General features: G+C 38.7%; 1 protein-coding gene across 2 annotated transcripts in view; it reads right to left on the bottom strand.

Annotated features, from left to right (window-relative positions):
* Positions 1 to 3,873: 3,873 nt before the first annotated feature.
* GABRA3 (gamma-aminobutyric acid type A receptor subunit alpha3) overlaps positions 3,874 to 21,362 on the bottom strand; it is a 234,763-nt gene continuing 217,274 nt past the window's right edge. For both annotated transcript variants that reach the window (XM_064482791.1, XM_010992048.3), the window contains exons 9-10: positions 19,112 to 19,323; positions 3,874 to 6,046 (exon numbers count right to left, since the gene is read on the bottom strand). In XM_064482791.1, the coding sequence (XP_064338861.1) occupies positions 5,711 to 6,046; positions 19,112 to 19,323 (548 nt within the window). In that variant the 3' untranslated portion in view covers positions 3,874 to 5,710. The remainder of the gene's footprint in view (positions 6,047 to 19,111; positions 19,324 to 21,362) is intronic.

Below are 21,362 nucleotides of genomic sequence, written 5' to 3'. Positions count from 1 at the left end.
CACAGTGAAAAAGAATGTGACAATGAATATATGTATGTTCATGTATAACTGAAAAATTGTGCTCTACACTGGAAATTAACACATTGTAAAATGAGTATATTTCAATACAGAAAATGTAAAAAAAAATTGAAGTGAAAGTACTAGGCTAGAGATATTGATTTGGCAGTCATGAGCAAAAAGGAAGTGTGGTGGTTTTGAAACATGTCTTTAAATTCTTTGGTATTCCTCCCATTAAGAGATGAGGTCTACACCTGAACTCTTGAATCAGGGCTGCTTTTAGTGACTCTGTTGTAACCAACAGAATGCACCTACTTACAATGTTAGGACAGTAAAAGTCATGAAGCTTCCACCTGGCTTTTTTAGAATGCTTGTTCTCCAGAGGCCCCTTCTGGAGATGCTTTTCAAGAGCCAGATTCTGTGCTGTGAGAAGCCGTAAGGAAAAACCAGGTATAAGTGGTTTAGTCAATAGTTCCAGTTGAACTTGTCCTTTGACCATCTCAGCCCAGCTGCCAGACATGTGAGTGAAGGACTCCACCCCCTAGACTGGCACCCAAAACTCCCTCCTCTTCACAGTTTGGGACCCAACATTTTTCTTGCTGAATAGGACAGGAGCTGGGCAACTAATATGCCTTCATCTCACCACAGAATCTGCTGCCACATGGAACTTGAAGGTAGATCCTCCTTCCTTAGAGTTTCCAGTCAATTAAGTCACCCTGCTTATTTGACTATTACTATCAAGGTGCCAGGAATCATGAAGTAGATAAGCCATTGGTGCTGTGTCCTGTCCACATTCCTGACCCATGTGAATAATAAATCGTTGTTTATCCTGTTACATTTGGGAACGGTTTGTTACACAACAAAAGATAACTGAAATATGTGGTAACTGAAGCCATCAGGACATATGAGATCATTCAGGGAGAATGTGTAGAGTGAGAAGAGAAGAGCAAAAACACTGAGAAACCCCAGCCTTTAAGGGATAGGCGAAGTGGCATAGAAAAAAACACAAGAAACAGAAAGGTAGCAGGGGGAAAAAGCAGGGATGTCAGGAGACTGTGGTGTCATGGAAACCAAAGAATCAAGTTATTGTCAACAGTGTCAAATGCTGCTGACAGGTCAAGTAACATAACTAAAAAATGCCTTTAGGTTTTAGTAACCAGGGCCGTGGTGACTCAGCAACAGCAGCTTCGCTGAGAACAGGTAACAAAAGTAGAATTCTTTTAGAAGAGAGGAGCTGGCATGAAGAATAAGGAAGGGACTGGCCTCAGACAGAGGAGGGCAGTCTTTTGCCTGTGACAGAAGGGAAGGGAGAGATGGTGTGTGCAGATCCCATGAGTTCTGTTGATTTGATCACAAGAAGTTTAGTGAGTTCCCTTCTGAAAGTTTCTGTTCTCCACTAAGCTGAACCTTTGGAGGAAGAAAAACAAAGGAGGAGGTATTTTTTGTTCCCAGTCTCTACTCTTGGCCTACCTAGGGCCCCCCTGCCTGGTACCAGCACCTTGCTTAATCTTCTCAGTTTAGGACCCAACTTTTCCTATGCTGGGACTGCTACTGGGCCACTAATGGTCCTGTCCCTCATCACATGAAATTAAGGCCAAGGATAAGGATGGGGGTGGGATGGTGAGGAGGTCACTACTACACCTGTGAGTTTGGTCCCTGCATTCCAAGGTTTAGCCCTATAGATTCTTTATTTAGGGTTTAATCAAATTCTTTTGAAGTGGCCAACCCATGTGAGTTGTGTGATAGGCAACCAAAGGATGGGGTTTGTGTTCCTAGGTTGGGCTGGTGTGGTGGGCCCAGGATGTGGTGACACTCGGGGCAGAGTGGACCACCAGGACAACTGTTGGAAATGGTACTCTTTAGTTAACTTGGCTCTCATCAGAACCCCATTTTACTAACAGGGAAACTAAGTCTTAGCTCAGGGGAAGGACTTGCCCAATATCACATAACAACTGATATGGAATTGATCCCTGGATAAAATCCAGATGTTTACTCTTTTCAGTGCTTTCCTCATGATATCAGATTGTTGGAGCTGAGGCAGAAGCAAAGCAGAATGTGTCCAGATGCTCTCTGATGGAAAAGGCAGGAGGTTCCAGAGGGCATCTTGCCTATAGTCAACAAGGCAGGTGCCTTTAGCCTCACTCCAGTGGATGGTCACACGATTAATGTTTCCAGGTGAAAGGGAGCCTGTGTAATTAGATACTGTTGAGACTGAAGAGGAATCCCCGCCTCCAGTTCTAGGCCCCTTTGACAGAATTCCCCTCAAGTGCTTTCTTCCTCTTTCATTTCCCCTCTCATTCATTCCATCTCCTGCTAGACCTCTTGGGAGGAATCAGAGTTCCAGAGGGCCTCCTTCCCAAGCATAGACTGAGGGTGTTATAACACAAACACATCCTGATGTCCAGTCATGCCTTGCTCTCCTGCCCACAGTATTTTATACTTTGGCACGAGGAACTAATAGGTCATTAAATGAACACCCCAGATTTAAAAGCTCATAGCAGTGAACAGTAGAAAAAAGCTATTTAAAATGACTTAAAACAGAGCACATTTATTAGTAGTTGGATGTGCTTTTTGCTTCTTTAGAAGGCTGCACATTGCATTTATTTGCTCCCATTAGTCTCCATTGATCATGGTTTAGTTAGTCTTTCCAATACCATCCTGAAGAAACCCTCCCCCATGTAGTTCTGATCTGGATTAGCATTCATTTATTCATACGTATTTGAGTGCATACTCTATGTTACACATTCTTCCAGCAGCCTCTAGAAGTGCTAGGGATATGTCTCTGAAGCACTAAATACCATAAAATACTTAAGGCCACAATATTGGTCCCAGTTTAGGGTAGGGTTTCAAACTCTAGGGGAGCTTAGCAACAGAAGTACTGATGGGAACAGCTTCGGTTTTCGCCTAAAACTAGGGGAATAGTTTTCAGAGGCAAAGTGGTTTTAGAAGGCTCTCAAGGAAACAAAATTTAAATATGGGTATCAGGCAATTTTGCTAGGGAGGCTACCATGTGTGCCTCACATGGTTGTTCTGGGGGTATGGCTGATTTGGTTAGGGAGTATGAAAATTGCTGCAGCAGCAGGGCACCCATTAGATGACCACATGGCTAGAATATGGACCAAGGGTCAAATCGTCCGAGTCTCTAATCTTATTTCAGACAAGAAAATCTCTTATATGATTTGAAATGCTTTCCCAAGGAGATTTTCCTCATCCCTTAGGAGCCAGGTGATTTCCTCAAGCACATCTCATGAGATTATTTCCCAGATTTTTCCTAACTCTGTAACAAATAAGGGTCATCATCCATTTCCCAACACATGGCTTAACCAGCTAGACACTTACTCTCCTTCTGCCTAGTAAGTGTTACCTCTAGGAATTATTGCCTCAGGGAACTAATAATCAATAGAAAAGAAAAAAGCCTTTAGAATTGCAAAGAAAATACCTTTCTCTATTTTCTGGGGCTGTGTGAATTTAGTGGAGGAAGCAATGCAAGTGTTTGTTTTCTGTCATTTTTGGTAATAAAACTCCTAAGTCAATCAAAGCTATATTTTCATATGTGTTCCATTTTGGATCACTTAAATAGGTCTCTTGTTCTTAGGATACTCTTTTCCAGCATATTCCAATGGTGTTAAGAAGTAGAAAGTAAGAATAGGAGTGAAGGCCAAAAACAGAGTACTGCCTGTGTTAGGCAAAGAGTAACCAAAAAAAGTTCTCTAGTCCAAGTACAATTCAGAAAGAGTTTAATAAACAGCCACTAAACATTGCACCAAAGCATTTGGAAACACAATTTCTACAGAGAGGCAAAGGTCAGGCTTCCATTCTAAATTCCTTAAGACAATCATTAACAGGACAATCATTAACAGCCCCACCCACCCCACCCCCCATCCCCACATATCCACAACACTACACTCTTCTAGTCATGAATTTACCTACAGATACAGTCTTAGGAATAATAGGACTGGCATGCGTTATCCCAGCAATGGCAAGGAAGCAGAGTATGGGGGAAGGATGGGTGAAAAAGCAACCAGCAGCTAATGATAGACACTTAGGAGCATTGTTCAGGGAGTGGGCAGAAAGAATCTGATTTTGGTGCCCGCTTTGGCATTACTTAGGGATTCTAGGATAGTCTGGACTAGTGGCTGGGGCTGCCATCTTAATCTTATTCCCTTGAGCCATGACTATTGTAAGTGGTCTCCTTGAGTGACACATTAGGACTTTCTAAAAATCTTTTTGGTGTCCAACCAAGCTGAATTCAGGACCCAGCAGACCTGTTGAGATTGTGCTGATTCTGAGGTCAAGGCAGACCAGGATTCTCAGTCCTATCTTTATTTTGGCTATTGGAAAGGGGCACATGATAGTTTTCTCTTACAGACACTTGCAAGGAACCTAGGTAAGTCATTCAAACATCTGAAACTCAGTTTATCTATCAGTTTATCTACCTTACAAAAATTTTACAATTATAACTGTCCCTTTCACTCATACTAAGAACAAATGAGATCGAATAGCCCCTAAATAATATATTATCAAACTAGTAATAAAGTTAATGATTTAGTTGACTCAAAGTCAAATAGACTCTAATTCACCCCTCTTCAAATCGGCATCAACAGAGGATAAGAGGTCCCTGAAACTTCCTGGGCTGGGGCTATGGTTAGGAGTGTGGAGAGTGTGGAAGGAAGAATTTGACTTTCACCTGCCAGTAGCCCTCTTTTTTGAGCCAGACTTCAAGCCTCAATTACCACTCAGCCTAAATCTCTTGCCCCATCCAGACTAGTTGCCTTGGCACAGAGGTGACTTTTCTATCTCTCTAATCTTTAAAAAAATTATTGTGTAGGCATTTGACTAAATATCTTGTTTCTATATGTCCCTTTTCAGTATAAATTAAAAAAAAAATACTCGATCCTTTTCCTAAAGAGTTTGCAGGCAGTAATGAGTCCAAGCTAAGCAATGTCCAGCTGAGTACATGGGGTGGGTCAATGGGCTTGAGAGAAAAGGGCTTTCCTGGAGGAGAGATATACCAAATAAGGTACTATTTTCCTGAGGGGCTGGGCATGGCAGGTCACCAGCCATCTTGTTGCCAGGCTGGCCCAAATGGTTCTATCTGTTTTGGCCATACATGGTACAAAATGTTAAGCCTCAACTGTCCCCACTAACCTCCAAGCCAATAAACAGGTTGTGGGCCATGTGCAGTGGTTAGCACTGGCTCCTGCCTTTGCTATCAGTAGTTATGGCTAGTGGGCCATGCTGTAGACAGGGGAGGTGGCAGGCAGGACCACATGGGATATCCCAGCCTGGCTCCCTAGTGAGTCAGAATCATCTGATCTGGACCAGTCAACAATCTCCTTAGTCTGGACCTCTCAAATAGCCAAGGCTCTCACTACAGGTCATAGAGTCTCCTATTCTTTCTGTAGAGGGCAGAGTGCAATAAAATACATGCAGTGCCCTCAGCTGAGGGAGCCTGGGAGACTAAAATGAGTAACTGGACAAATGGCAGTGTTTGCCTCCAGTGAGGATATACTCAGCAATATTAGAGGGACAAGTAATTTTTTCTGTTGTTACTGTTTTTCTTCATTGAGATTCATAAACATTAATTCAGAGTCATGGCTTGGTAGAGGGTTAAAAAGGAAGAAACCTGAAACATATGAAGGGGAGCCCTGGGATTTGGGTGCCTGGATGCTTCCTAGGGTATACAGTGCTCTGGTTGCAGTGCTGCCACTATTTACTGTTTGCGGATCATGCCCTTGATAGCCGACTCCCGGTTGACATATGTGGCCCAATAGACCAGATTGAAAATGGCAAAGAGCACAGGAAAGATGATGCGGGAAATTTTGTCAACCTTGCTGACACTGTTGTAGGTCTTGGTCTCAGTCGGAATATCCTGCACGTAGGTGGTCTTGGGTGAAGCAATGATTGTTGGGGTTGAGGAGGCACTAGGAGCAGCGCCCTTGGAGATGGTGGAGAACTCAGTGTCCTTGGCCAGGTTGATGGGATAGGTGGTCCCCACGATATTGAAGGTCGTGCTGGTTTTCTTTGTCGGGACTGCTGGTGTTTTCTTCTAGGGGCCAGAAAAAGTAGGGGAACAAAACAAAAGCTAATTAATTCATTATACAGAACACTTTCAGAGGCTGTGGGGAGGAGGAGTCATGAGGGAAGTTAGGAAAGAGGGGCCATGAAGCCAATAGTGCTGAGTAGCCAGGTTTGTGTCTAGGGGTAATTAAAGATCAGTTTGAAAACAGAAAACTTGCAGAAAACTACCTGGTTTACTAGCTATTTGGCTTTGACCAAGTCGTGTCTCCTCTTAGAGCTTTAGTTTCTTCATCTGTAAAATGAGGATCAAGATATTTGGAAGGGTTTTTGAGAGGATCAGATGGAAGAATGGTAGTAGAAATCACTGGAAAACTGTGAAATGTTGGTCACATATGGGATCTTATATAATCATGTGATTTGATCCTCACAGTAACCCCATGAGGTAAGTGTGTGAGATTATTCCCATTTGACAGATGAGAAATCTCAGCCTGAGACTGAGTGGCAGAGCCCACACTAGCCACCTGGGCTCCGGACTTTTATCCAGGGCTGCAGTGTACTGCTTTCTATAGGTACAAGATACTTTTTGGTTACCCGAGAAATAACTCCAAAAGGCTTCAACCATCAAGTGGCACACCTCCTGTGAGGAAGAGAGCTCGGTGAGTCTGAAAGTCATTTCGTCTTAAAGACACATAAATACCATGGCATGTTTACATGCATCATTATAACAGTATCATACCCTTCATGCACTGTAAATGTCCACTCTTGCAAGGCTGAAGGCAGGAGCTACAGCCTCCCCAGGGAGCTATGCAGATGCTTCCCTCTGACACAGCCAAGTCAGGGACGCTAGGGGCTTGCTATGACACTGCTCTTTCTTTTGTTCTGTTTTTCCAGAGTAAAAATAAAATAAACTCAATGGCAAAACAAACATACACACAGGTGCCCATTTGTTCTCACATATATGACTTGTGTATACACAGACCTTTTGTGTAGAAAAGAGAAAAGAAGACAAAGCTCAGGCCTGGATCAGAAGAGAGAGACTTGAGGAAAATGGGAGGCCAAAGGCAGTGGCTGAGCTCAGTATTTGTTGCCTCACGTCCCACTCTGACCTTTTCTTCCTTCCACTCCTCTTTGTTTCTAGGAAAAGGTGGGAACAGATGAGCTTCAAAAATGCCCAAGAGTGCTTGTTTGACGACAAGTGATGCCTAATTGTGTTGCCCTAATTTAACACACCTAACATTCTTCCCTTTCTCACTGTTACTTTGTTCCCCAGCATCTGTTTTACTTTACTTCTCCACTTTCTACTTGTTTCCTTCCTGGGATGCTCTAATCCCACCCTCTCTTACTGACCCCGTTTTGCCTAATATCCTTCTATTTCTTTTCTCCTTTATTTCAGAATCCCCACTACTGTGATCTTTTTTTTTTCTTTTAGACCACACTGCCATTTATCTTCCTGATCCTAAATAATAACTTTTCCCCAATATTTACTGAATATCTACTGGGCCAAGAAATCTGCTAGCTGTTTAGGGATAGGTAGGGAAGGTCAGTCACTCTTAGTCCCTGTTTTTCTAGGAGTTTGCAGTCCAGTAGGGGAGAGATTCTTGTGAACACATCATTGCCATATAATGTGATCAGTTTTCTAAATGATATGAGCAAAATGTGATGGGAATTCAGTAGAGGGAGGGGCAACGTACCTACAGGTGCTGGAAAAGGTGGTTCAGAGACGGCAATGAGGATGGTGAGCTGCGTTGCAAAAGATGGGCAGGAGTTCATCACATGAAGATGTAGCAAAGGACAGTACAAGGCCATGGGCACTGCTTATTTGATGGATGACCAGATGTCTGCTTTAGTTGGATGATAGTGTGCATGGCAGAGGCCTTCCTGTGCTGGCTTCAGGGTTTTCAATCAGGGAGGGGGAAATGGGACAAAGGATGGGGTGTTGGTTTAAAGTAAGTGAACAGTCTGACTAACAGGACATTTAAAAAGCAATATTGTTCTTTCTCTTTGAGGGTTATAGTCGTATTGGTGTAAGTGGAAGGGGGACAGAACCCTAAGGCTTCTAAGAACCTTGTAAATGCTTTAAATACTGCATGGGACTCATTTATAATTAGAAAATTCATTGTGTGAATAGAGGCCTGCTGCTAAGTGCCTCTGCTACTAAATAAAAGAACACTTCACTTGTTTGCCTGCTTACTTATTAATTTGCTTAGTAATCTCTTTTTATTCTCCCATGGGTAGACAAAAAAAAAAAAAAGGAAAGAAAAAACTACTACCCTGACTTTGCTAGAAGCTTTCACATAAGTTATTTCATTCAGTTATAATCTGGTTATGACCTAGTCTCTGAAACAATGATTCCAAAGAGCAAACTCTTTCTTTAGCTCTGTAGGCACTTTGCATTCTATACATGGGGAAGCAGCAGTTGATTTAATCACAGATTTTTCTTAAGTAATAAAAGAAAATTACCTTTTAATTTCCCTTGCCCTTTCCATCATGGTACATTTTAATCAGCCGCTATAATTTTTACCTAAATTGTCAAAGAAGGAATATCAAAGCAAAAACTGTTGTGCTGAGAAGACAGAAGCAGTAAGCAGAGATTAATGGTTAATAATTCCCATTTCTGCATCTAGTTTTCTGATAATTCTCTATGCCCTGGAATTTGATAGATACAAACTAGAGTGACTTAAGTTTCACCAAGTTACAATTCTGTTCCTACCTCCCAGCCAAGTGCCTGGTTCTTAGGCATATGGTAGATGTTTACAGAATGAAAAATGCCCCCCACCCGAACAACTGAAGATTCTTGATGTGATTTTCAGTTTGTTCCTCCTGAGCCTTGACTTCTATACAGAAAGCACATCTCTATAATTCATCCTGGGGTAAATTCCCCAAGCTGAAATTGACTCTTCCAAATTCCCCCAAGCAGTCTGACTCCAGGACAAGGACACTTTTCCTTATAGAAAGGCACCTCATGTGGATTTTGGGATGAGATAATGAACATTTTCATGTACCAATGCATGTCCAACTCAAGAGTTTTCCTCAGGTGGTACTCATGTTTATTATTTCTAGAAGTGCTAAATAGAGGGTTAATTGAAGCCATGAATGTTCTTGAAACTACCAGGACCTCAGAGTATATGCAGATGTGGTACAGTTCCTCTGTGTTAATCCTCTAACAGCCATCCAACTTTCCTGAACCCCAGTTATCAGAAGGGGGCAAAGTAATGGAGTATATTCTATGTGGTATTCAAAGACAAATCAGACAAAACCCCAAACAACCCAATTTTAGAAATAGCAAAAGACTTAAATAGACATTTCCCCAAAGAAGATGTGGAAATGGCTAACAAGCATGTGAAAAAGGTGGTGGAAACAGCAGCAGTGCTCACAGGTGGAAAACCCAGAGCTCATTTGCTAGAACTGTCCACAGGCTCAATTCTAGTTTATAATGTCTGATGGGTCATCCAAGTGAAAAACAAAGACGGAACTTGGAGTGATTGCAAATAATGTAAACTAGTTGTAAAAATCCTACATATGAGATGAGCATGGAGGAGAAAATAATGTTGGTAAAATGATGAAGAAAAAGAGAGCAAGATAGCCAGGAGAGGTGAGCACCAAAGCGCAAAGCAGTTTGCATGAAGTAAAGGACTGGGTAATGACTTGGAAGCAGCAAGGAAGAAATGGAAGGGTGGCTTCCACTTGCAATGGCAGCTGAGGAAGTAGTTTCCTTAGGAAACACCCAAATTAAGGTAATGAAAAATCCTTGCATCCCTAGGATAAATCCCACTTGATCATGGTAATGATCCTTTTTATGTTTTGTTGAATTTTTGTTTGCTAATATTTTGTTGAGGATTTTTGCGTCTATGTTTATCAGGGATATTGGCCTGTAATTTTCTTTCTGTGTGTGTGATATCTTTGTCTGGTTTTGGTAGGTGATGCTGGCCTCATAAAATGAGTTAAGAAACTTTCCTTCCTCTGCAATTTTCTGGAACAGTTTGAGAAGGATAGGTGTTAACTATTCTCTAAATGTTAGTAAAATTCACCTATGAAGCCATCTGGTCCTGTAATTTTGTTGGGAATTTTTTTTTAAATCACTAATTCAGTTTCATTACTGGTAATAGTTTAGACATATTTTCTTTTTCTTCCTGGTTTAGTTTTAGGAGAATGTACATACATTTCTAGGAATTTGTCCATTTCTTCAAGGTTGTCCATTATATTGGCATATAGATGTTCATAGTAGTCTCTTATGATCCTTTGCATTTCTGGGGTGTCAGCTGTAACTTCTTTTTCATTTCTGATTTTATTAATTTGGGCCCTGTCTCTTTTTTTTTCTTGATAAGTCTGGCTAAAGCTTTATCAATTTTGTTTATCTTTTCAAAGAACCAGTTTTTAGATTCATTGATATTTTCTATTGTTTTTTAGCCTCTATTTCATTTATATCTGCTCTGATCTTTATGATTTATCTCCTTCTGCTAACTTTGAGTTTTGTTCTTATTTCTCTAGCTCCTTTAGGTGTAAAGTTAGGTTGTTAATTTGAGATTTTTCTTGTTTCTTGAGGTAAGCTTGTATTGCTATTAACTTCCCTCTCAGAATTGCTTTTGCTGCATCCCAAAGATTTTGAATCGCTGTGTTTTCATTTTGACTTCTCTCCAGATATTTTTTGATTTCCTCTTTGACTTCTTCAGTGATCCATTGTTTTTTTTAGCAGCATACTGTGGCTTTTTTGTGGCCTAGCATGTGGTCTGTCCTGGAGAATGTCCTATGTGCACTTGAAAAGGATGTGTATTCTGTTGCTTTCAAATGGAATGTCATATATACATATTTTATTTATTATATTATATATTATATATAATTATATATATATACACACACACACACACACACACATATATATATAATTCCATCTGGTGTAATGTGTTATTTGAGGACAGTGTTTCCTTATTGATTTTGTCTGGATGATCTGTCCATTGATGTAAGTAGGGTGTTGAAGTCTTATACTATCATTGTGTTACTGTCAATTTCTCCCTTTATGCCCATTAATATTTGCTTTATGTATCTGGGTGTTCCTATGTTGGGTGTGTATATTTACAGCTATATTATCTCCTTGGATTTATACCTTGATCATTACATAATGTCTTTCCTTGTCTCTTGTATCAGTTTTTATAAAAGTTTATTTTGTCTAAGTATTGCTACCCTAGCTTTATTTTGATTTACATTTACATAGAATACCTTTTTCCATCCCCTCAGTCTATGTGTGTGTCTTTAGATCTGAAGTAAATCTCATGTAGGTAGCTAGCACATATATGGGTCTTGTTTTTGTATCCATTCAGCCACTCTGTGTCTTTTGATTGGCACATTTAGTCTATTTACATTTAAAGTAATAATTGATATGTATGTTCTTATTGCCACTTTGTTAACTATTTTTGTGTGCTGGTGGGTAAGGCTGGTCCCAAGGCTAGAGCAGGTTCATTGGAGCATGGTGCAGGGGATTCTGGGGCTGGTGCATGCACACTGGTGTGTGGGGCGACGTCATGGGTCCTCTGGCAGCCAAAGCCATGTCCAGGGGTGGCTGTGGGATCAGGGGGTCTTAAAGCAGCCTGTCTGTTGGTGGGGCTGTGTCCACACCCAGTTAGTTGCTTGGCCCGAGGCGTCTCAGCACTTTTGCCTACAGGTTGTTGGACCAGGGTGGGCTGGGTCCAGAGGCTAATAAGCTAGAGGGAGGATTCCAAAATGGTCCTTGCTAGCACCAGTGTCCACATGGTAGAACAAGCTCCCAAAAATCTATGTGCCCAGTGTCAGCTGCAATTATCTCCTGCCTCTCTGGGAGATTCTCCAAGATCAGCAAGTAGATATGACCCAGGCTCTTATGAAATTACTACTTCTGCCCTGGGTCTTAGACCATGTGAGATTTTGTGTGCACCCTTTATAAGTGAAGTCTCTATCTTCCCCAGCCCTATAGGGCTCCCAAAATTAACCCCCACTAGAGTTCAAAGCCAAATTCTCTGGAGGCTCGTCTTCCCCATGCAGGACCTGCAGGCTGGGGAGCCTGATACGGGACTCAGACTGCTTACTCTTTCAGAATAACCTCTACATTTGAAATTATTCCCCTGTTTGTGGGTCGCCCACTTGGGAGTATGGGACTTGACTATATCACGAATCTACCCTTCCTATGCATCTCATTTGGTTCCTTCTTTATATCTCTAATTGTAGAACATCTTTTCTGGTAGGTTCCAGTCTTCTTCATCAATTTTTTTTCTGCAAATAGTTGTGATTTTGGTGTGCCCATGAGAGGAGGTGAGCTCAAGGTCTTTGTACTATACCATCTTGGTCGACCCCCTTGTTTGTTTTTGTTTCAATTGATTTACCAGTGATGGAGTATGACTGTTGTCAGGGAATTTATGCCTACTGTAGAATAGGGTGGGAAGACCACCAGTTTATGAATACAACTTAACCCACAGTGAGTATCATTCACCCCAGAGAGAAAATAGCAAGGGGTGACTCAATTTGTGGCTGTTTTTACATAGATTTAAAATCCATTTATGATAAGAAACTAAACTTTTTCAAGCTCTAGATGGAAGTTCAGTATTTTTTCTAATGTAGAATACGATAAAACATTATTCTAGAGCATTCAAATATTCTTATTTGAAAATAAGATAACGGGCATAAGAATTATTATGTTTTCAAAATTTAGGTAAGAATTTATGAATATTTTAAAAGCAGTTCTAAGAATAATAATTATCTTATTTTTAGATATAGAGGTTTCTTCATTTTTATTTGCTTTTATTATTTTTAATTTTCAAAAATATCATCAAGGTAATAGTGCACATAGTTAAAAAGAAATAAATGTAGAGGCTTATAATGAAAACTAGAAAACCCTTACCCCCATGCACCCCAACCTTGTGCAGCAACTCATAATTATTTTTAATTCTTTTAGCTGATACTTCTAATAGTTATTTCTATATTTGTAAGTACTATGCTTATTTTGCTATCAGTTTTACACAGTACCATTCACCTGTTCATGGTAACGATTTACCTCATTTATGTAGCCCTTCCTCTATGTGCCCATATAATTATAATAATTTTTTAGTTCAATCAATAGTCAGTGGTAACGTCATTATAAATGACTAGATAAATACCTCTACCCTCTTGCTACAAACTGCACTGGTTCCTATCCAGGTTTGCTTGCTGCATAGCTTTCAAGTTAGGAATTCCCTTCATCTGTCTCCTCTGTTGGATACCCTCTTCTCTGTATCTAATGTCTTTCTCTTTTTTGCTCTGCTCTCATGTTTTCATAGAACATATCTTCCATTATTTTCCTTAGGTTGAATGTATAGGAAGTGACATTTCAGAGTTCTTGCAGGTCTGAAAATAACTATTGTACCTTTCGACTCCATTGATACTTTGGCTAGGCACTGAATTCAACATTGAAAATCATTTGTCCCTCAGATTTATGAGATTTACTGCTCCACTGTCTTCCAGCCTCCAATGTAGCTGAGAAGTTTGATACCATTCTGTTAATAATTTTTTTGTAGATAACCTTGACTGTCTTTATAGAATCTTTTTAGACTATCATTTATCCCTGGTTTTCTAAAATTTCAAGATGATGTGACTTTATGTGGGCCTATGATGACACTTCCAATCTGGAGGCTTATGTCTTTCTACTTGAAAAGATGTATTAGTTCTTTATTAATTTCCTTTGCTCCCTTTTATCTGTTCACTTTCTGTAGTTTCTAAGTTGGATGAGCTTCCTGGATTCATCTCTAAGTCCCTTAACCTTTTCTTTTACATTCTCCACTTTTTCCTTTTTACTCTACTTGTAGGGAGATTTTCTTCAGTTTATATTCCCACCTTTCTAGTCAAATTTTTATTTTGGCAATTCTGTTTAATTTCAAGAGCTCTTCCTTATTCTCTGATTCCTTTTTATATTAGCATCATATTCTTATTTTATGTATATATTTATAAATATAAGATAAAATGTAGTTTTATTTTTCTTAAATTCTCTTTAGTTCCCTAAATTATCTCTGTTCTTGCCATGATTTTTTTTTAATCTTTACTTTCCTCTTTCACATTGCAAATTTCACTTTGATAATCCTTGGTATTTCAATATTATTTGGCAACATAAAAGATGTCTATATGCTCAGTGTACCTGAGCTGGGATTGTTGGCTGGTAAACTATGATTTAAGATTGGTTAGAAGGAGGTCATTTTATGGGGTACTCTAAAATGTCAGTATGTAAAGGTCTTTTCTCTGGAGACTTCCAGCTTCTTTAGAAGAGAAATTTCTGCTATTCTTCAGGAAAGTATATATCTGGCTGTAGACATTTTACATGTTGGGCAGGCTCTGGATTCTTGACTATTCCATACACAGACTTTTAGTCAGTCACCCTAATTGCACCCTCATGCTTTATTCTCTACTGTACCAAGCACCTCAAACACTATGTTTCATTGGGGTTCTATCTCACTCCATCTTGACAAATCATTTTTTATCCTCTCTTTCCACATTCATTTTTCTAAAAAAGAAAAAGAAAAGGGATTACAATCTCTTGTCTGACTGAAATCCATTCTTCAGTTCTCCTGGTACTTGTGGGTTTATATGTATTTTATTTCTTTACCCTCATTTTAGTTGGGTCTTTAAAGGAAGCAGTGATAAAATACATAGTTGTTCCACAGAAGCTCACAGTTCATCTATTTTTCAGGTTGCTATTATAAGGTAGTCATTTGTCTTCATTTGAAAATGAGATTGTTTCCACCTATCCCTTCTTTTCCTTTCCTTTACCTTCCCCTTACATTTTATCTAATCCTTGATCATAGTAAAGATCAGAAATAGATTTTTGAATCATTTATATTAGATCTAAACAGTTTTGTGCTCACCCATTCTAACTTTATGAAGCAAATAATGTTTTACATGTCTCTCTCAAGGAGGAAAAAGAAAATAGGTTATGATTAAATTCCACTATTTTTACTTTCAATGCACTTCATTTTTTCCTGTGGGTCAGTGGTTCTCACTGTTACTTCCTTCATATTGTAGCAGTGTAGTAGTGCAAGGCACCCTCACATTAGAGGTCCATTTTATGCATTCCATAGATTTTTCTTCAAATCTTATAATCAGCATCCTTTCAATAACTTAAATAGATTAACAATGAGAAGGACTAAAGAGGAAGACTGAGATTGCCATCTTTGCAGAAGAATTTTAGACGATTCTTTTAATCATTTTTTTCATTTTCAGCACTCCTTAAAACTGGAGAAACAGTCATCATTTTTGACATCTACATCTACAGTCTCTTAATGTATTCTAGTTCTCTCTCTACTCTCAAACCACCTCCACACCTCTTCCCAGTCACAAGAAAAAAAAAAAAAAAACAAGTCTACCACATTTTCCACAAAATATCCATGACTACCTTTCAGATATCTGAAATTAGCAATCATCATCCCCTTCAGGAATTTGTCCCTTCTCCATTGTACTAACCAAACTGGAACAATGTACAGAATAAAAGAGGCTTATCATCTCACTTGTTCTAGTTAATTCTTAACTTAAACTCAAATCAGATTTGGCTTTTTAAGAGTTATACCACATGGATGGCTTATATTAAGCTTTGCTTTTTCCATATATCCCAGCATCTTATTTATAATTTCAATTTTTGTTAAACCTTTTTATCCCATAGCTAATTTTTTGGTATCTGTGTGTAAGAACCTTTTGTATTTAGCAAATGTTAATCTTTTGATTTCAGCATGTTCTTTCAAACTTTAGAAATTTTCTTTGATTCTAATTCAGAAGATACTTCTCTTCAATCAGCATTCATTAAAGCCAGCTTACAAATTTCAATCTCCTACCTTATATATCTTCATTTAAGTCACTGCTGACAGCATTTAAGAGGGAAAGCTCAAAGACAAAGCCCTATGGCTTATCACAGGAATGTCCATTCAGGGTGATGTCCATCCATCAGTCAATTCTATTAGACTTCAATTGGTCAACCAACTACATCAGTTTAATTGCACTATTTTTTCAACTGCTGTTTCTTTTTAATGAAGAGATAATTTTAAAAAGTTAGTCAGATGTTTTGATAAAGTCTATATATTTCCTGGTTCATCAGTCTAGTAAACATTTCATAAATTTTCTTAAGGTTACTTTGGCATAATTTATTCTTAGTGAACTCAGGCTGGATGTCAGTGATTAGTGCTAACTTCTCTTAAAACATCTGTTTAGTAATATATTCTAGGGACCCTTCAGTTTGATATCTCAGAGTTAGGACATCTTTGCTTCCTTTTCTTTTCTGAAACCAACCAAAACTATAAGGCTAATGAGATATAGAAACCAAAACGCCATCTTCTACAAAAATTGAAAGCATTTTTAACCCTCATCCCAAAAAGTAAGGGCTCCCAAATGCAGTAAAAATTGGATCAGGGTAAAGAAGACACTGAGGATGCCTACTATTCTGGATTTCAAGGCAAGAATAAAGTCCTAAAAGTTGGGTGGAAGAACCTGCATAAGAAAACAGATGACTCTGTTTTGAAACAAAAATCAGTTTTTAGGCTGGTAGTGAGAACATCCCAGAATACTGTTTCACTGCGACAGGTAGCAGAACAGGTAAAGACTGGAAAAATTAAAGGATAGCATAATACACACACAGAGCACCATACATAGAGTACTTTATTGTGGGTTACTTATAAGAACTTATATAGATAACAGTTGATGCTCAAACTACTCACTTTCAATGATTTATTCTCAATTAGTCACTACTATCCTACTCATTCTCTCAGTCTTTCCCCAAAATGATACTTTCACACATAGCAGGACTAGTAAAGAACTCCTCTAACATAACTTCAAGTGATAGTTGAAAAAAAGAAACTAATATGGTACTGATGCAAAATATGTTGCATAAAGGAGGGTAAATAACCAATCAAGGACTGTGGAACAACACACAAAACAAAAAATCATAGGACACATGAAAAAATAAGTCAGCAGAAATCATAAAATTAATGTAAGGAAAAATAATACTACTATAGAAATGAAGGAGAATTACACTCTTGAAAATGATCAGAGACATGGAAGACAGGCTTGAGAAAAATAAGAAAAATGAAATGAAAAATAGCAGTTAGAAATTATTAGAGAAAAATGTTAGATATAGAAGACAAAGTTCTATTATATGTATAATCTGTGCTTCTAGGATGATAACATAGCAAAGATGTGTTTCAGGAAAGCTTCTCTGAAGCAAAGACAGTTGTGAATCCATAGGCTTAAAGGGCAACATGCTGTCCTAAGAAAAATCCATACAGATAAATCAAGATATATCCTTGTAAAGTAACTGGAGTTTGTAAATAAGACACATTCACATGGGCTTCTAGGCCATAAAATCAAGCCCCCTATTATGCGAGAGATTCTCAAGCTGGTTTTAAATTTCTTCATAACAACATTCAATGCTAGAACTGAGTATAGCAACCAATTTCTATGCAGACATCAGAGAAAGAGAATATGACCCACGAATTGTACAACAGCCCAAATATAATTCAAGTCTAAACATAACTGACATAATTTTACACATGCAAGATAGTAGGAAGTATGGTTCCCATAAGCCCTTCTTAAAGAATCTTTTAGAGGATAGCCTTGAAGTAACTAAGCAATGAATGGAAAAGTGGATTAAAGGACTATTTTGAGAAGAGAACCTATTTAAATATAGAACTATGACAATCAACTATCGAGATTATGGCTCCATAAAAGCATGTAAATGCTATAAAACTTGACAATGCAGAAATAGTAGTACAACAAACAAAATTTGGGAGATGACAGGGACTGGCAGAGAGAAAGTGAGATAGGATAAATATAATAATTTCCTTATATCTTATAGTGGGTGAGGGATCAACAGATCCTGTTTATAACTGATAAATCAAGTATTAGATGAGTAAATATATTTTAAGGATACAAAGGTAACAACTAGACTAAGTATAATAAAACTAACCAATAAATTCCTATGGTAGAGTAGATGGAGGAAGTAGAAATACACTTAGTTCTTTATAATTTACAGGAAGGAGTTAATAAATTCTATCTAAATAAATAGTTAAAATCTATTCTAAAATTTTTCTAACTCACCAGTCTGTATTCTATGGAATATATATTTTCCTCCAGTTTGAAAAGTCTTCATGTTTTTCTCTTCTCCATGTTTCTTCAAAGAGTACTAGGATGGTTCTGGGGCCACATCTGCCAGTTCTTTTTAGCATCTTTGGATAGTCTTCATCTAGAGCTAGAGATCTGAATTCTTTTAAAGCAGCCAGGGACAACAATCTTGATTTCATTGCATTCATGCTTTTTATTCCTACCAATTCCAGGTGGCTTATTGGGGTTTTTCCTCTCTTTTTTCTTCCTTCCCACCCATTCACTAATACAATTAACACTTAGTCAGCTTTTATTATGAGTCAGATGCTGTGAAAGGGTGCTGGCTAGTAAGAAAGAATGCAGACAAGACCCTGCCCTCAAGAAGTTCAGTCTAGTGAGGAAGCAGACTAATAACTCTAATACAAATAAATGCTTTTTATCCCATGAGCACCCTTCCCCCACCCCAGGAAAAGCTAATGCTATCTGTATGATTCTGGAAAAGGTCTATGGAAAAATTAGCATTTCATCTGGGTCTTAAAGGATGAGCAGATCCTTATCGGGGAGGAAAATAAGAGAAGAACTTTACAGGTAGAGAGAAAAAAATAAGCAAATACATAGGAGAAATGATGATCACTTTTGTTTGACCATAATGGGAACATACTAGAAAACTGAAGGGTAGATGTGGCCCTAGAGGCTGTTCTCTGGGTTGAAGATAAAGTCTGCTCTTCTGGGTGACTTTCTAAGTATGACAAAACAAGTTCCCCTTGGGTTCAGTGGTATCACACTTAGGTTTGGTCTCTCACCACAAGACATCAGCCCTCTATGATACCTACCCTTTTTTCTTTGCCCCAGCAAACACTCCACATTGCTAAGAAGCACTCCAGTTGAGAATTGGATTGATGACCCCAGTGAATAGCACACAGCCCTGGCCAGTTCCCACAGGCTGCAGGCTGTCCACTCCTGGTTCCAATACAGTTCTCTCAAGGAGTGCTTCCCAGCCCCCACCCTTGCTGTACCTTACCTTCATCTCCAGGGCCTCTGGCACCTTCTTGCCTTCCCAAGCCCAACTCCGCTTTGTGAAGTAGTTGACAGTGGCAAATTCAATCAGCGCAGAAAATACAAAGGCATAACAGACGGCTATGAACCAATCCATGGCCGTCGCGTATGCCACTTTAGGTAAGGAGTTTCTGGCACTGATACTCAAGGTGGTCATGGTGAGAACAGTGGTGACACCTGAGGAGACAGAAAATGAGAACCAGTTGCCACTGATATTTAGGGAATATCTGACAAGATCACCAACTTCCTACTTGAAAGAAGGAGCTAAGCCCCACTCAAAATGGCCCCTTTAAAATAAAAAACAGAGAATTTCAAAACAGAATGGTTCTACCTAGTAAGCATGCCATCCCAATTACCACAAGAATAGGAAACTCTACTATAGCACTGCTGAAGTTGTCCTCTAATCTCTGCTTAAACATTTCCACTGAAGAGTAGGTAACCTATTTATTGTTACAGTTTTCTAATTAGAAAAACCTACTTTATGAACTGAAACCTGCCTTCCTCTAACTCCTAGCCCACTGACTGATCTGAGTTCTCTCTGGCAACACAAGAAAGAAAAGCCTGCACACTCCTTTCCAGGGCAGGCCTTCAGAAAGTTGGAGAGGGTGGCCATGGTTCCTTGTGAGTTTGTTCGTCTCCAGATGAACATGGCCAGTTCCTTCTCTTGCTTCTCCTCCTTCCCCATTCTGGTCCTTCTCTTCTGAACAGATCAGAACTGAGCCCAAGATTATGGTCTGACCTTAGTAGGATTTTCACTCCCCTTACTGTGAATACTATTCTCCTAATAACACAGCAAACTATTGTGGAAAATGGTTCTTTGGCTGCACGACAGTCTAGATCCTACTGAATTCGTGACAGCCAAAACTATTCTAATATCTATTTCTTAGGAGTTTTAGCCAAACCACACCTTGCTTTTAAATCAATTGCTTTTTTTTTCCCTTGGTGGCATTTATTAAATGAAATTTTACACTTCCTTTTATTAACTCTTAATTTCTATTAAATTTTTTTTCTCTAACCTATTCATATTTTAGATATACATATGAGCTATATAGTGTTGTGGTTAACAATATGAGCTTTAGAATCAAACTGAAATAGACTGAAATTCTGGCAATCCCACCTACTTGTAATGTAACCTTGAACAAGGTGTTTTACCACACTAAGCATCAGTTTTATCATGTGTAAAATGTGTGTGATGATACTAGACTTAGGGATTTGTTGGTGAATCCAATGAGATAATGTTTATAAAGCCCATAGCACAATATCTGGAACAGAGTAATCACTCAACAAGTAGCAGCTACTATAATTAACATTACTCTTATTTTTACTGTTATTAACAGTAGTACTGTCATAATTATATAATTATAGTAGTATAATTATAGTCACATTTTAACATTTCATAATTGTTAGCAATAGTATTCTAGTCTTTTTTTTACTTTTTTTATTGAGTTATAGTCATTTTACAATGTTGTGTCAATTTCCAGTGTAGAGCACAATTTTTCAGTTATACATGAACATGCATATATTCATTGTCACATTCTTTTTCACTGTGAGCTACCACAAGATCTTGTATATATTTCCCTGTGCTATACAGTATAATCTTGTTTATCTATTCTACATATGCCTGTCAATATCTACAAATTTTGAACTCCCAATCTGTCCCTTCCCACCTCCCTCCCCCTTGGCAACCACAAGTTTGTGTTCTATCTCTATGAGTCTGTTTCTGTTTTGCATTTATGTTCATTTTTTTTAGATTCCAATTATAAGTGATCTTATATGGTATTTTTCTTTCTCTTTCTGGCTTACTTCATTTAGAATGACATTCTCCAGGGACATCCATATTGCTGCAAATGGCGTTATGTTGTCATTTTTATGGCTGAATAGTATTCCACTATATAAATGTACCACCACTTCTTTATCCAGTCATCTGTTGATAGACATTTAGGCTGTTTCCATGTCTTGGCTATTGTAAATAGTGCTGCTATGAACATTGGGGTGCAGGTGTCTTTTAGAAGTAGGGTTCCTTCTGGATATATGCCCAGGAGTGGGATGACTAGGTCATATGGTAAGTCTATTCCTAGTCTTTTAAGGAATTTCCATAGTGTTTTCCACAGTGGCTGCACCAAACTGCATTCCTACCAGCAGTGTGGGAGGGTTCCCTTTTCTCCACAGCCTCTCTAGCATTTGTCATTTGAGGACTTTTGTGATGGCCATTCTGA

This window comes from Camelus dromedarius, chromosome X, assembly GCF_036321535.1.
Source record: "Camelus dromedarius isolate mCamDro1 chromosome X, mCamDro1.pat, whole genome shotgun sequence".
NCBI classification, from domain to species: domain Eukaryota; kingdom Metazoa; phylum Chordata; class Mammalia; order Artiodactyla; family Camelidae; genus Camelus; species Camelus dromedarius.
This window is presented reverse-complemented; position numbering and strand designations above follow the sequence as displayed.